Source organism: Petaurus breviceps, unplaced genomic scaffold (genome assembly GCF_028583685.1).
Source record: "Petaurus breviceps papuanus isolate PSGF00001 unplaced genomic scaffold, PetGlider_PUasm1.0 90681, whole genome shotgun sequence".
In the NCBI taxonomy this organism is placed as follows: domain Eukaryota; kingdom Metazoa; phylum Chordata; class Mammalia; order Diprotodontia; family Petauridae; genus Petaurus; species Petaurus breviceps.
The window spans coordinates 8,270,062-8,287,001 of NW_027187307.1; the positions used below are offsets into that span (position 1 = coordinate 8,270,062).

General features: G+C 36.1%; 1 protein-coding gene across 1 annotated transcript in view; it reads right to left on the reverse strand.

The window, feature by feature from the left end:
* Nucleotides 1-16,940, reverse strand: part of DIAPH2 (diaphanous related formin 2) — an 873,453-nt gene that overhangs the window by 654,310 nt on the left and 202,203 nt on the right. Inside the window, exons 7-8 of the mRNA XM_069065282.1 lie at nt 1,259-1,333; nt 1,112-1,181 (exon numbers count right to left, since the gene is read on the reverse strand). Of these exons, the coding sequence (XP_068921383.1) occupies nt 1,112-1,181; nt 1,259-1,333 (145 nt within the window). The remainder of the gene's footprint in view (nt 1-1,111; nt 1,182-1,258; nt 1,334-16,940) is intronic.

Sequence of the window (16,940 nt, forward strand, 5' to 3'; positions counted from 1 at the left end):
ATCAGCTACTGGCTGAACATGCAGGAACCCAAATATATACAGAACATGAATTTAGTATCAAACACACAGTAGAGTTGAGTAAACTGTTTGGGAATCATGACAGGCTTCCTGGAAAAGGCTACAAGGACAGTTCATTAGTAAACCTCGTTTCTCTGCAATTGTCTTTGTTGGCAGAATGGTCTTAATACTTATGAAAAAAGAATCTTTGCTTTTTATGAATACTGCTTACAGATTATTTAAATGGACTATCTTATTGCATTAGTTATTAATAGTTATATTTCACACTTGGCAAGTTCATTGTTATCACTACAATTATTTATTTCTATTGAGTATTTTGAGATTATTAAAACACCATCTGAAGGGAATTAAGTAATTAAATGAATTAGTCAATGATATTTCACCTATAGGCATAGAGAGCAAATAGTTTCCAAGCCAATAACTTTAAAATAGCCTGTGGAAAAAGAAACAAATTATATTTCTCTTTCAAACTACTAAAAGTCTAGACTATTTTTTAAAAGACAAATATTTCTTTTAAATCCATTAAGCAATGAAAATGTAATTTGCATTGGACATACACATGCAATCACCACTCACTCCAGCTCCTCCCTCCCCAAAACTTCTAGAAATATTCTTTCCAAGCAAGGACCCATTAACTCACTGCCATCAATTTAACATCTGAAACAGGGAAGTATTAAAGTAGCAATGGTCCTGACAAATGAGCCAACAGAAAATATAAGGATCCATAAACTTTGATTTGCTTCTCTCCATCCTCTACCACCCTCCAACCTCATGAAGTCATAAATGAAAATCAGGGTCTAGAAATATTACTGGCTATACATTTTATTTTTCCACAAATATTAACTCATTACCATAAAAAGGATTATCTAAAATGAGAGTAGCATAGATCCATTTGTGTATGCCACTTAATAACATATGTCCTTTAAAAATGAAACATTAATTACATTTTAGTCAAAGTATAACTTTAAAAAGGGAGAAATCAAAATTAAAATTGCAATGAAGCATAGCGCACAGGCCCCTTTTATAAGGTGACTATATCTACACATATTGGTGTGTATCAAGACACACCGTGGAGGATGTCAATTCACCTTACCTTGTTATTCATAAAGGCTTTCAGGCATTGAATAAGCTTATGCTGATTCTTCTTGTCAATATTTTCTTGCCTAAATATAAAAAAAGAAATACTTTATACTGCTTTAAAAAAACTTTCCAGTGATAATTTTTAAAAATGTTTTCTTACTGTTTCTTATCCAGAAGCTTCTCTAATAGATCCAACAAGACTCCAAGACCTTCATGGCCAAAGTTGTTAACCCAGCTGTAAGACAAACAGAACCACGCAGTAAGCAACCTCACGCAGACATAATAACGTGAAACAAAGTCAGGATTTTAAACGATAGGATGCTGAATTATGTTTGAGCATTTTTCTACCTTCAGTTTATATCAAGTTAAAAGATAATATTTTTGTCGATTAATAAATCTAAAATATCTTCAAATAAAATGTACCATGAGAGTAGATTAACATTTTTTTCAAACACATTGCTAAGTAAGGGTTTCTAAATTGAAATTATATCACTTTAAAAAATTTGAAAATAATGTTATGAAAACCACTGGAAAATTATGATACTAGCAAACCATTCACATTAAAATGATCCCAAGATAGTTGGATGAATACAGAAAAGGGAAATACATATGGGAAACAATCGCAAGAGATAAACATGTGGAAGTGGTTAAAGAGTAATACTTTTAAAAATAAATGAAATCTCCATAAATATATTTTTAGAATTTCTTCTAAAGGATGTTACAGGCCAAAAAAATTATTCATTTTATGAAATATTTAGTATCATCCAACACTAGTCCTTTAATTTGTTCTAAATTATGCTAAAGCAGTTGCTGCAAGGCTAAATTTTAAGACTTTTTATATTTTAAGATTCTCTTCATTGCCTAATCAAAATAAAGAAATAGAGACTTTTAAGAAATAAGACATTTTGTTTTGCCAATTCTGATTATTATAGAAACATAGAATGTAATAGCTGGTAGGAACCAGATAGCATCTAGTCCATCTCATACATTCAAAAAATCACATCTAAAACATGCCTTCTGGAAGATCACCTAGGCTTTGCGTGAAGACATCTACAGAAGGGGAAATTTCTTGTGCCCAATGAAGCCTATTCCACTTTGGGATATTCCAAAATGTCCCCACATTTAATTGCTTTTTAGATCATGTCTGTATTTATCCCTTTTTGATACTTTCTGCCTGCTTCTTGCACATTATGACTCATAACTGGGCTGAAGCTCCCACTCCTCAACCTTCCACTTGGGTTCTGAGTCAGAAAACTTGACGAAGGAGTAGAGGTTGGGGGGGAAGGAGACATACCCAATAGAAAAAAAAGATGGCTTCCACTGTAAAGATAGATAACTTTGAAAGATTGAAGAACCTTGATCAAGACACTCAGTATTCATGATTTCAGAAGACCAGTGATAAATTATGCTTCCTACTTCCGGACAGAGAGGTGAAGGACTCAGGTGTACAAAACATAGTTTTCGACACGGCCAATGCAGGAACTTGTTTTGGTTGCATATTTGTTAAATCGACTTTGCTTTTCTTTCTTTTTCAGTGGGAAGTGGGAGAATAAGAAAAGACAGATTTTTGTCAAATGGAAAAAAAAATAAATTGAAAAAATTTCAGCAGGTAACATTATGGGAGGGAACCCACAAATAAATGAGATCATGGATCCACTTGAACATGTGAGAAGCAAGGCAGAATGGATAGAGGCCAGGTCTTGGTATCAGGATTATCTGGGCTCAGGTTATACCTTTAACAAAGAATGGTGGTGTGAGCTTGGTCAAGTCACATGACTAGAAGCTCCTTGCTGTAGGCAGCAATGAAGTCACATGTCAGTACTACCTCTACATCTAAATACACACACAGACACACACAACCAATCTCTGAATCTATGCCTTCCAAACCTATTCAACTCTGGCCCATGCTCTCTCAAAAGTTTCACACAACCCATCATACAAGAAACCTTTCTTATTGTTTCCCAGTATCACCATGGTACTATCAAAGCACTATGGTTATCATCATGTGAGCAGGCCATCTTCTTTTTCTAACATACAATTCTTTTTCTTCTTGGGAATTCCTCAGTGGTTCTATGTTGCAGCCTTGTCACATCCATCATGGTCCTCTCCATTGCTCTCTGCATTATATTTGTTTTTAGTTCTTCAGAGGCACTGGTGATGTAATTTTCATGGCCATATCATAACAGTAATAAAAAGTTAGAATTCACAAGATGGGCCTTTGTTTTCATAGGAAACATGGAGTCAGTAAAAGACCTTCCAAAAATTACAATATGTACATATGTTACATATACACATATATGGAACTAACAGAAATAATCAAGACCAAAAGTCACTGCTCAATAGATAGGTAATCAAAGGACATGAACAAATAGATCTTAAAAGAAATGTACAATAATGTACATTTATATAATAATAATTAATAATCATAAGAAAAAATTGCTCCTAGTACAAATCAAAAGCATTCTGAGATTAAATTTCATACCCAGAAAAATAGCAATGATAAAAAAATAGGAATAGTCAATGTTGGAGGGATTGTGAAAAGATAGGCACACTAATTCATCTAGTAAAGTTGTAAACTGGTCCAATCACTCTGGAAAACAAATTGGAATTGTGCCAAGAAAGAGATTAAAATGTTCACACCTTTTGCCTCAGAGACCCTCCTACTGGCCCATAACCCAATGAAGTCAAGGACAGAAATAAAAGTCCAGTTTACACTGAAGTATTTATTCACAGCAAAACTTTTTGTGATAGCAAAGAACTGAAACAAAAGCAGATACACATCAAGGGAGGAATGGCTAAGCAATGGATACAAGAACATAAGAAAATTGAAGATTTCGAGATAATCCCTTGGGCTGTGGCATAAAAAGAAAAGGCCATTAGAGCTAAGCATAACATACTGTATTTAATCACCCAGAGAAAGGTAGAGGAGATCATTACAGCCAGATAAACTTAATGTCAAACTAAGAATCCTAAGAATTCTAGATTGAATTGTATATAGTATATTCCTCAATATCTACTAAGCTTTTTAATAGTAGAAGAATTTGTCACTTCCCTAATTTTTTATACTTTAACACTAATATTTTAATGCCAAATTGGACTTACCTCTCACCACCATGAGTAACTAGAGAAATTTTGGGGGTTTCCTTCCTGATTGTTGTACATATTTGATAACATGGCACAATTTTCATTTTTGACTTGCAAATAATAAATGAAAAAGCATGAAGTGCTTTCCACATACCAGGGACATTGCTTCATGCTTGAGGATACAAAAACAAAAATTAAAAAGTACCTGTCCTCAAGAAGTCACTCTACCTGGAGAGTTTTAATCCCTTTGAATTAGTCTTTTACTTAGACAGCATGTTTATGTACCTCTTTCTAAATGTACCATAAGTTACCCAATCTTTCTTTTCTGAAAAACATTTTAATATATTATTTTTAAGCATTAATTTTTTTAAATTTTGAGTTCCAAATTCTCTCCCTCCCTCCCTCCCTCCACCCACTGAGAAAACAAGCAATACAAAATCAATTATAACATGGGAATTTGTACAAAACATATCTCCATATTAGTCATATTTTTAAAAAAAAACAAGAAAAATATGAGAAAATTATACTTCAATTTGCACTAAATCTATCTCATCTCTCTCTGTCTCTGTCTCTCTCTCTCTGTCTCTCTCTCTCTGTCTCTCTCTCTCTCTCTCTCTCTCTCTCTTTCTCTCTCTCTCTCTCTCCTGGATGATGGATAGTATGTTTTCAGCATGAGTCCTTTGAAATATCTTGTATTTGATCAGAATAGCCAATGCTAAGGAGAGCAGCCATGTCTTTCACAGCTGATCATCGTTACAACATCGATGTTTCTGTGCTCAATGATGTCCCGGTTCTTCGCACTTCACTTTGCATCAATTCACATAGGTCTTGCCATGCTTTTTGAAAAGACCTCCCTCATCATTGCTTATAGCACTTACAGTACTTCATAGAAATCATATACCACAACTTGTTCAGCCATCCCCCAACTGAAGAGCATCCCCTCAATCTTCAATTATTTGCCCCCAGAAAAAGATCTTCCATAAATATTTTTGTACATATCTGTCCTTTTCCTTTTTCTTTCATCTCTTTGGGATATGGTAGTGGTATTGCTGAGTCAAAGAGTATGTACAGTGTTATAGCACTTTGGGCATAGTCCTAAATTGTCATCCAGAATGGTGGGACCAGTTTACCATTCTATCAAAAGTTCATTAGTGTACCAATTATCCCCCTCATCCCCTCCATCATTTGTCATTTTTGATAGGTATGAGCTGGTACCTTAAGTTTTGGGGTTTTTTTTTGCTTTTTGGAGGGGGAAGAGCAGGGCAGTTGGGGTAAAGTGACTTGCCCAAAGTCACACGACTAGTGTGTTAAGTGTCTGAGGTCAGATTTAAACTCAGGTCCTCCTGACTCCAGGGTTGGTACTCTATTCACTGTGCTACCTAGCTGCCCCAGTACATTAGTTCTTTTAATTTTCACTTCTCTAATCAATAGTGATTTAAAACATTTTTCATTTAACTATATATAGCTTTGATATCTTCTGAAAACTGCTTGTTTATATTCTTTGACCATTTATCAACTACGGAATGCCGTTATTTTTATAAATTTGACTCAGTTCTATAGTCAGTATATATTTGAGAAATCAGGCCTTTTAAAAAAAATTGCTGTAGGGGTGGCTAGGTGGTATAGTGAATAAAGCACTGACCCTGGAGTCAGGAGGTCCTGAGTTCAAATCCAGCCTCAGACACTTAACAACACAAAAACTAGCTCTGTGACCTTGGGCAAGTCACTTAACCCCAATTCCCTTCCAAAAAACAAACAAAAAAAACTTGCTGTAAAAATTTTTGATGTTACTTCATTATTATGGTACTTTTTAGCAAAATGTAGTTTCCCTGATTATCTCTCTTAATTAGGTCTACTTTTGCTTTTCCTTTGTCTAATATCATGATTGTTACCCCTGCCTTTTTTATTTTAGTTTCTTCTCTCTTTGAACCAATTACAAAGAAAGTGAGGTTCAAGCACTGCCCACCACCCCACCATTTCCCCCTCCATTGTGAAAGCTTTTCCTCAAATGCTTCTTCTACATGAGAAAATTTTACCCATTCTGTCTCTCCCTTCTCCCTTCTCACAGTACATCCCTCTTTCTTAACCCTTCATTTGGGTTGGGGGGGAGGTATAATCATTCCAACACAATTAATTCACACACATGTTTACCTTTTTATGCCTCTTGAGTTTTATGTTTGAATATCAAATTTTCTATTTAGCTCTGGTCTTTGCATCAGGAATGCTTTAAAGTCCTCTATTTAACTAAATATCCATTTTCTCCCTGAAGGAAAACACTCAGTTTTGCTGGGTAGGTAATTCTTGGTAGTAATCCTAGATCATTTGCCCTCTGGAATAGCATATCCCAATCCCTCCACTCCTTTAATGTACAAACTACCAAATCTTATGTGATCCACAATATTTGAATTGTTTGTTTCTGGCTGCTTGAAGTATTTTCTCTTTGATCCAGGAGCTCTGAAATTTGGCTATAATCTTCCTGGGAATTTTCACTTTGGGATCTCTTTCATGAGATGATTGTAGGATTCTTCAAATTTCTATTTTACCTCTGGTTCTAGGATATCAGGGTAGTTTTCCTTGTTAATTTCTTGAAATATGATGTTCAAGCTTTTTCTTTGATCATAGATTTCAGGTAATCCAATAATTCTTAAATTATCTCTCTTTGATCTAACAGGTCAGTTGTTTTTATAATGAAATATTTTACATTTTCTTCTATTTTTTCATGATTTTGATTTGGTTTTATTGTTTCTTGATGTATCATGAAATTATTAGGTTCCACTTGCCCAATTCTAATTTTAAGGAATTATTTTCTTCAATGAGTTTTTGTACCTCCATTTTCATTTGGCCAATTCAGCTTTTAAGGAGTTCTCTTCAGTGGATGTTTGTGCCTCTTTTATCATTAGGCCAATTCTGGTTTTTAAGATATCATTTTCTTCAGTATTTTTTGTGTTACCTTTACCAACCTATTAATTCTCTTTATAATTTTCTTGCATCACTCATTTCTTTTTCTAATTTTTCCTCTACCACTCTTATCTCTTTCTTTAACTCTTCTAGGAATTCTTGTTGGGCTTGGTTCCAATTAGCATTTTTCTTTGAAGCTTTTATTCGGGGGGGGGGAATAGCTGTTTTCACTGTGTTATCTTCTTCTGGGTTTATGTCATCTTCCCTACCACCTGGTGGCTTTTTATGATGAAATTTTTTATGTTGTTTGCTCATTTTTCCAGTCCATTTCTTCACTGTGAACTTTGTTAAAGTTGGGCTCTCCTCACCTGGGTGTGGGGAAGCATTGTTCCAAGCATCTGGCTTTTTTGTGCTGCTTTTTTCAGAGCTAGTTCTAGGAACCTCCAAGTTTTTATTGTTTGCAAGGTGGTGTGGTGCTAAGAGAGGTGTTGGTCATTGCAGACTCTCCTAGTCTGTGCTCTAGTCCTTCCAAGAAGAGCTTCTGGTCCGTTGCAGCCACAAGCACTAGTGCTCTCTTTGCTTGAGAACTGTGACCAGGGCCCCTCCTCCCCTGTGATTAAGACATGCACTCCTCTCCTCCATGGAACTCTGATCCAGAACTTCATATGAGGAAAGAATTGCCAATCAGTTCCAGTTGCACTCAGTGCCAGCAAAGGGTCCTTGTAATCACTTTCTGACCAGCTGTCCAATCTCCTTGCCATGTCTGGACCCTGAAGATGCCGCTGTGGACACTAGATCTGCTGCTGCCATGTGTGGGCTCCAGGACAGGCCTCTGAGATGACACAGGCCTCTCCTGATGACCTCTTAATTTTCTTAGGCCAGAAAAACATCTCACTCCCAACCTTTTGTTGGTTCTGCTATTTCCAAACTTTATTTGAGGTGCCATTTTAATCTTGTTTAAAAAGGAATTTGGGTGGCTGTCCGGAATCTAACATCTCAGCTCTACCCTAACCTATTTTTTTGAAAAGGGTAGTCTGTATGTGATTTAATACTTTCTTTGAAGACTCACAATGTTAATTATAAATATGAATTATCTTCCGATGTCATAGACACAGATTCAGTAGTTGACATGGGTCATAACATTAAATGGTTGCTGACCAAAGCAGTGGTCTAAAAACTGCTTTCTTGAAAAATTCCTAATGCCCCCTCATTGTTTGGCTACCTGATTTTTTTCTAATAAAGGTAGAATGATGCTTGTGTGCCATGGAGCTGTAGAAGAGTTGTCTTTCTACAATATTAATTACTGATTCAAAGGCTGCAGCAATTTTCCCTCTAGAAAATCACCACTTAGTTTGGTTGCTATCTATGTCTTTTGGGACACATGCAATAGTAATACCTTTGAAAACTGTAATACAATGAAAATCCTGAGTCACTCAGTCAACAAAGGCTTTCTTTTATGGGTACAGGGTTTAATTGTTGCTTGATCTCCCACAAAATTTACCTGTAAAAACTGATGTTACTTTTCAATGAATTTGTTTTTGGACAAATCACATTATTGCTGATATCAAACTGCTAATTATGAGCTACTGGATTTTGTTGTTGTCTTTTAAAGATATCATGGATTTAGCACTGAAACCACAATCAAAAAGTGACAAAACCATTACTCCAAACTAAACCTACCTCCACATCCAGAGCTCTCACTATTGTTATAAGCTGAGACTGATTTATCATTCATATTCAAAGCAAAAAGAATGATCACAAAATATTTTCACATGTACATGAATGTTTTAAACTAGAAAGTTCTTGTAAACTTTCATGGGTTTTGTTATTATTTTAAGGGGATAATTTACCCTGATCAAGCTGACCAAAACACTTAATAAAAGTGTCTGAAAAATTTTTTAACTTAAAAAGTCAACGGAAATATTCTCCCATTCAAACTTCAAAGTCTACAAAGGGAAAGACATCTTTCATTTTATTTTGCTTTGAATGGTACACAAGATGTCAACTCTCTGTCCAAAAACTAGAGAATCAGATATAATATTTTCTCTAGATAATAGTGATTTTAAAGCAACTTGAAAATTGAAAAACTTACATGATTAGAGCTGGCGTTAGATGGATGCAGATTTGTTCATAATATTGTACATACTATTGACCAAAAAACCCACAAAATTGTTGCATAACCATTTGAGAAATTTCCTTTGATTCCCTTCTGTTTTGAAATGGATTTAAAAAACAGAATTTCCATAAGGAATTCTGTGAGCTATAAGTCAACTGAGCTCATGTAAAGAAAGCTAATATTAGTCATATTATCCCTTTGTCACTGTTTGTACAGGTCTAAAAATAAGAATGAGGGATCTGTGTTCTATACAAAGGATGCTATCTCCATCTAATATTATTTCCATCTCCAGGCATAATATCACACTTACAACCCAGATCACTGGAAGATCAAATTAAACAAGGGAGATTCCAGGACTCTTGAAGGATTTAGAAAGGTATTACAATTACAAAATACAAACCTGTTAACTTCAAGAAAAATAAAAACCTTGGCCTCTTTTTTTGGATATAAAAATTTTAATTAAATTTATTAATTAAATGGTATAAAAATCACACAAAAGTGCCCCTCTCTCTCCATATACATATATATGTACATATATATATGAGACATATAACTGGATTAAGGTATCTGAGGACATCCAAACCTAATTTTCGTCAAGTCTCAGTTAACCAGAATAATAATAAGTGCAGGCAATACAAACCAATGAATATTCCAGAATAATCAAGGGCATGTGTTTGATTCATGAGTCTGCCACCTAAAACACTGAGCCAAAGAGGCCAATATGAATAGTACTATCAACTACTTTAAAGATATTTAAATAACCAAGTCAATTCCACAGTCAGTTCAACAGGCTGAAAAGAAATCAGCCTATTTTCTGATGATATAATGGTTTACTTAGAAAACCCTAGAGAACTCAAAAGGAAAGGTAGAGTCATTGCTCTGCTCGCCTGTGCTGTGGTCTGTGAGAGACCACAGACACTCTTTTGTGTCCTGGAATTGTGATTAAGATCCCTGCTCCCTTGTGGCCATAAGCTCTGGTGTGCTGACACTTCACCTCACCGTGGAACTGCAGCCCCAGACTTCAACCCAGATCCACGGAGACTTCTGCACCCAGTGAAAGTGAAGGCTTCCCCAGTCTCCTTCTTCCCAGCTGTTCAGCTCCCTTACCATCTGTGGACTGGGAAGTGCAGAAACTTTGGGTGCCACAGCTGCTGTGGCTGATTCAGTCGCTCCAAGGTCTGCTTTTGGTTTGCTGACATGTGTCCTACCGTAGTATAGCCTGCCTTGGATTGTATTCTACCCTCACCCCTATAGGGCAGAGCTTGCCTGCTGACCTGTCCTTTTGTGGGTTCTGCTGCTCCAGAGTTTGGAGGGGAATGTGGGAGAATTCAGGCAATTCCCTACCTTTTTTCCGCAATCTTGACTCCATCCCCATCCCCCAATTTGGGGTTTTCTTGGCAGAGATACTGGAGTTGTTTGCCATTTCCTTCTCCAGCTCATTTTACACATAAAGAAACTAAGGCAAACAGTATTAAGCGACTTGGCCAGGGTCACAAAGCTAGTGTCTGAAGAGGGATTTGAACTGAGGTCTTCCTGACTCCAAGTTCATTGTTCTCTCCATTCCACCACTTAGAGTAGTTGGTGATATAAGACTGGAATTGACAGAGCCTAGAGATGGATGTGTGTGGGTGTGTATAATAATCTTTATTCTTATAGTACATATACACACATATGTTATAAGAACAAGAAAGATAATTAAACTGAAGGGAACTAACTGAAAGAAAAGTGAGCACAGAAGTAAGAGTCTAGGAAAATAATAAGAAAGCCCAGTAGAATGTCCTAGAGGATAACTAGATTAAGAGACAACATACGGCTATTGGGCCACAAAACTAGATCAAGAGGGAACAATTGGAATTTAGGATTATAAACAATAGAGAAAACTACCAAGAAATCCCAGAAAGTACACAAATCTAGGGTGGGCTGTGGAAGAGAACATGTACCCAGAATTGCTAGGTTCTAATTGCTAAGTTCAGAATGAAACAGAAGTAGTGTGACTCCAACTCCAGGAGCAGAGTAGGGTCTGAGTTCCATCATCTGGCTGATTCTGAAGTCTGCAGAGGAATAACAAGGGAGCCTGTAGTTCTGTTATTAAGAAGCTCATAGTGGGTGTGTTAAGTAGCAGTGTACTATTATTACTCAATCCCAACCCTAGCTCAAAACCTTGCACCTCACAGATCTGGGACAGGAGATAAGTAAATAGATTTTAACTTGAATCAGCCCAATTTGGAGACTAAGGAAAGATTCCAGGGCCCCAGCATGAATTATCCCTGAGATCCTAGAATAATACAATATTCAATACTCCAAGAAAATCACAACAGGACCAGCCCAGATCTTACCTCCATTAGTACAGAGTCTGGCCCTAATATCAAGTCTAATCTCAGGAAGTAGGTTGGAAGAATGAGCAAACAAAAAAAAGAGTCCCATGATAAAAAGCTATTATGGAGACAAGGAGGCTCAAAACACAAACCCTAAAGAAGAGAATGATTCCAAAACATCTACAATAAAAGTTTCCAAGAAAAATATAGCTTGCACACAAAGTCAAATAGAATTCCTAGAAGAGATGAAGTAAGAGTTAAAAAAATGTTTTTTATCAATAAAACAAGAGCTCTAGATGGAAAAAAAATGGAAAACAAATAAGATCTATGGAAGAAAGAGAATTAACAGCTTGATGTAAGAGGTAGAAAACTTCCCCAAGCAACAAACTTCCTAAAAATGAAAGTGGACCAAAGAGAAGCAAATGACTCCATAAGACAACAAGAAAAGTTAAAATAAGGTCAAAACAACGAAAAAAGAACAAAATATAAGGTATCTCATGCAAAAATAATTGACCTGGAAAACAGATAGAGGAGAAAAAAAATCTAAGAATAACTGGAATACCTGAATATCATGATCCCCCCCAAAGAAAGCCAAGGGAGGAGAAAATAATCGAACCATTTGACCAAATGTATTAATTACTAAATGGTAGTAATGCATATAGAAAATTTGATAAAATCTTGTTCCAAAATACACATAAGTAATGCTTGTATTTAATACTTAAATTTCAATTGCAGAAAAGATTTTTTCAATATTTGTCTCTTGGATCCCTGACAACCTCTTTGATTGTCAGGGCCCAAGTACAAAATCCAAAGGGCTTAAGCTAAAATCCCAGTCAAAACTTTGGAGTCTTTCACAAGGAGGTGCCAATAAGATGAATCAGAGTATATAACCAGTTCTGCAGGGGAAAAGACAGAAACAAAAACAAAGTCAGCCCAGGGCTTCTTAGCAGAAAGCCGAAAAGCTAGTATGTAGCTTACAGGTCAATATATCAGTCTGGAACTGATCCCAGAGAAGATTCAGATCTTATTCCCCAGGCCTTTATTTGAATCTGCCCAGAGATGCCCTGCCATACAACCAGGTAGAAATGTGTACTCTGAATCGCTGAGAGACCTGGCTATGTCATGTAAACAAACCTCTCGAAAGCTATTTATGACTTAGAATAACAGGAGTCCACTCATACCTTGGTTTTTAGGGGTCTCCTGGCAAAGTACATCATGTTGAGTAGTAAGGTTTATCAAAGCATTGCTTACAAAAATAAATTCATAAGAGAAAATTCTTCAATGGAGAAAAATAAAGAACCCAGAAATAGAACCCAATGAATTTAACAGCTTAATGTTTGAATAAAGATATACAAAAGTTCCAAACAGTGCAATGATCAACTTTGACTGCGGAGGACTGATGATGAGACATACCACCTTCCTCTTGTTTGACAGATGAGGGATTACAGAAGTGGGACACATGATGTATGCATTCTCGGACATACTTCATTAGTCTGTTTGGATTAATGGCATTTTTTGTTTTAAGAGAGAAGCTTATTTGGGGGGAGTATAGGGAAAGAACTATGATGTAAAAAATTGATACATTCCTTATTTTTTAAATCAACCTATAAGATTTGAATACTGTTATTTGAAAAGTAACAAGCAACAACACAAATAAACTGTGGAAAGAACATCAGAACTGGAATCAAAGACCCTGGTTCTTCCAGCAATTAGCTGGAATAAACAATAACTTCAACCACTGGGCTTGAGTTTCTTTATTTGTAGACTCGAGTGGCCAAAGTAGATGATTCTGTCTTTTACTGCATGATGTATCTCTTAAATGCTAGACTTTCTGTCATGTGTTATCCAGACACTTTAAACTTGTAATAGAAATACATTCCTCCTCACTGTACATCTGTATCTGCCCTGCTATCTTTCTTATACTTACATTCCTCTCTCAATTACATTTGGGATCTTCTCTACCAGGTCTCAAAAACCTCGTGACCCTGAAAGCTCATTCCAGCCCCGCCCTCTGAGTGGATGGCACCTTCCCAGAACTTCTAATTAAGGAGAGTGACCAGGACAGCCACATCTCATTTCTATCCAATTCACACTCGGACTTTCTCTGCCTTGCCTGCTGGCCTCTACCCTATGCCCCCTTTCAGTTTCCACTTACATATTGTCTTTCCCCACTAAAATGTAAGCTCTTTGAAGGCAGCGGCTGTCTTTCTTTCTACTAGTATTTGTATTCCCAATTCTTAATCTTAACAAAAGATTGTTGACTACAGACTAACTACCTAGATTGGTGAGTTATCACATAATTTTCTAACATCCTTTGATCAGATGCTCATCTGATCCACCTAGGCTGCTTTTTTTTCCTTTATGGAGGGGAGAAGGCTGGGCAATTGGGGTTAAGTGACTTGCCCAAGGTCACACGGCTAGTACGTGTTAAGTGTCTGCGGCCGGATTTGAACTCTGGTCCTCCTGACTCCAGGGCCGGTGCTCTATTCACTGTGCCACCTAGCCACCCCATCCACCTAGACTTCTAAACAATGACCATTCACATGATTTCCATTATACTCACAGTACACAGTTTAACTTTGGCTAAGTAGAATTACTAGATAACTTATTATTGATAAAGTAAGATTAACATGGGTGAAAAAGTAAGACAGCATTGAGAGAGAAAAAATAAATGTGCTTCTTCAGTCAAAAAATGGTATATATCTATGAATGGATGGAGTAAGACAAATAGAACAAAAGTATAGACTATATTATTGTCAGACCTCTCAAACTTTCCCTAGTGACTACAATCTATTCACTTGGTAATATTGATTTTGAGATTTCTTTTCCTTTTTAAGATGATGTAGCCAAGGTCATATTTAGCTCCTGGCTGAAAATATTTTGTATCATTATAAAAATTATAAAAATATTAATTCTCATTATTATTTTTTGTTCTTGTTCAGTCATTTCAGTCATGTCTGACTCTTTGTGACCCCATCTGGGGTTTTCTTGGCAGAGATATTGGAGTGATTTGCCAGCTCCTTTTACAGATGAGGAAACTGAGGCAAACAGATGATGTGACTTGCCAAGGATCATACAGCTAATAAGTATCTGAGGCCACATTTGAATTCCGGTCTTCCTAACTACAGGTCTGGCGCTTTATCCACTGAGCCACCTAGCTGCCCATATTATTACACTGACTGGTTATCAGCTCAAGCAGTCTCTTCAAATCAGGAACGGTAAGACTCAATGAGAGAAACTGAGGAGGTTTTTCAAATAAAGGTTTTAGTCTTTTTTTAAATTTAGCTTGATTTACTAGGCATAAACTAGAGAGAAAAAAAAACCATACCAAAATGTTCCTTGGGGGGTGGGGAGAGAACAAAAAAGAAAGAAAGTTTATCCAAGATTCCCATGTGTTAAGTATATTTCAGATTTCAAAAGGTAGTAATAAACATATAAATATAAAGAATACATTTTTGATTTTCCAAAGGAAAAGTAACTGTCAACTAAACTACCAAGGGTATGATAGTGGGTGAGGCACCCAGATTTGTAGCCAGGATACCTGGATTTTTTTTACATTTTTTACTTCCAGGTAGTAGAGAGAGTGGGATGTTTTAGGGACTGGATTCTTGTGATCTCCTTTCTCCTTATAACTGCCTTCTACATATCTTTACACCAGTTGTTATTCTTTCATCACACTTTAAAGGGGTTTGTTTACCAAGGTTCTGGCCTCTGCCCTCATCTTTTCTTCCCTTATATGATCCCTTCACAATCTCATTCATTCCAATGGCTTCAAATATGACTCCTCAATCTTTTTTTTTCGAAGAGCTAATCTGTCCTGGTTCTAATGTACAGCTCCAACTGTCATGCTCCCAATTTCAACTCCAAAACAAGGGCAGCTGGTTGTCCCTAAGTATATAAGGATAAGTAGTATGAGATAAGCCTCCAAAAGTAGGCCCGAAATATGCTCTGAAGGGCCCTAACTGCCAGGACCAGGAGTTTATGTTTATTTACCAGGCAATAGGGAACCACTGAATCATTTTAATTAGCAGGGTTATATGATCAAATTAGTACTTAGAGATCAGAAGGGTAGCTTCACTAATACCTTTCAACCTTCCCAGGACAAAATATCCCTCCCTGGTAATCACTGCCCTGTATATGCTGTCCTCCTTCCAGGCAGGGATGCTTTCTTTTTTAAAAAATATTTGTATCCCCAGTACTTAGAACAGTGTCTAACACAGAGTAAGCATTTAACAAATGCTTTTTAATGTATTCATTCAAGAACTTTCATTAAGGCTTTTCACCATTTAGCAGGCCCTAAATTAAGCCATCCTCACAACACATAATGAGAAGTGATTCCAAAAGTCATTTTCAAAAAAAGGCAAAAAGAGTGAAAATGACATGTATGCCCAATTGTGATAACTGTGATACTGAAGAGTAGAAAAAAATAAGAAAGAACAACTATTTTCAGTTGTTTTTGTTTTTGAAAAGGGAGAATGAACTGCACATCTAGAAAGTAGATTACATGAAAATGCCAAAGGGCAAAAATGAGATCGAACAGAATACATTTGTATTCTCTGAAAGCACAAACTTTGGTAGGCATTTTCTTTTTTCTCAGATCAGATTGTCATTTCATTTTAGGAAATTGGGATTGTACTCTAAGTAGGCTTCTCTATTTCTTTATGATAAAAAGGAAAATCTTTTACATAAATTCTCAAGGACGTTATTCTATCTCACTTAACCAATTACCTTGAAGTAAACCAATAAATGAACTACAAGTCTAGCAAATAGCAATTTTTATCAATGTGTTGTCAGAAAAATGTTGGTTTCTAATGGATTTCCAGGGTTAACAATAGCTGGACTATGGCCTGCTGAAATAACAATTATATTTTCTTTTCGATGTAAACAAATCTCAAAGTAAAGAAAAAAAACAGTAAGGCAAACAAATCTTTCCATTCATTTCCAAACTATGCTTCCTGAACTCTGGTAAACTTTCTTATTCCCCCTCCTACCATGAACGAGACTACACCCCTGAGACTTTCAGATCTAAGAGGGCAAGCCTTCCTACTTTATGTAATATATACCACAACAATAGATATTTTGACAAAATTATATCAAAAACATGTATCACTCTTTGCCTGATGGAGAAATTTGGGAAGAAAAATACTTTCTTAAAATTTTAATAAGTATTACAACAACCTTCTTCATGATATCTTGGACCAAAGTGTAAAAATACATATTAAAAGACTTCAAATGTCAAGTAAGTTAGGAAATAAGATGATCATCTAAGAAAGTCAATCTAAGGGTACATACAGGAAAAGTCTCTCAGGGTGTCTTTGAAAAACCTCACTCAGAATTTCATATACACAAAAATTCTAGAAGCACACAAAGGACCTAAAAAGGTCATCACAAGAAGTAACTACAAGCCATAGTTCAACAGTCAAACTAAT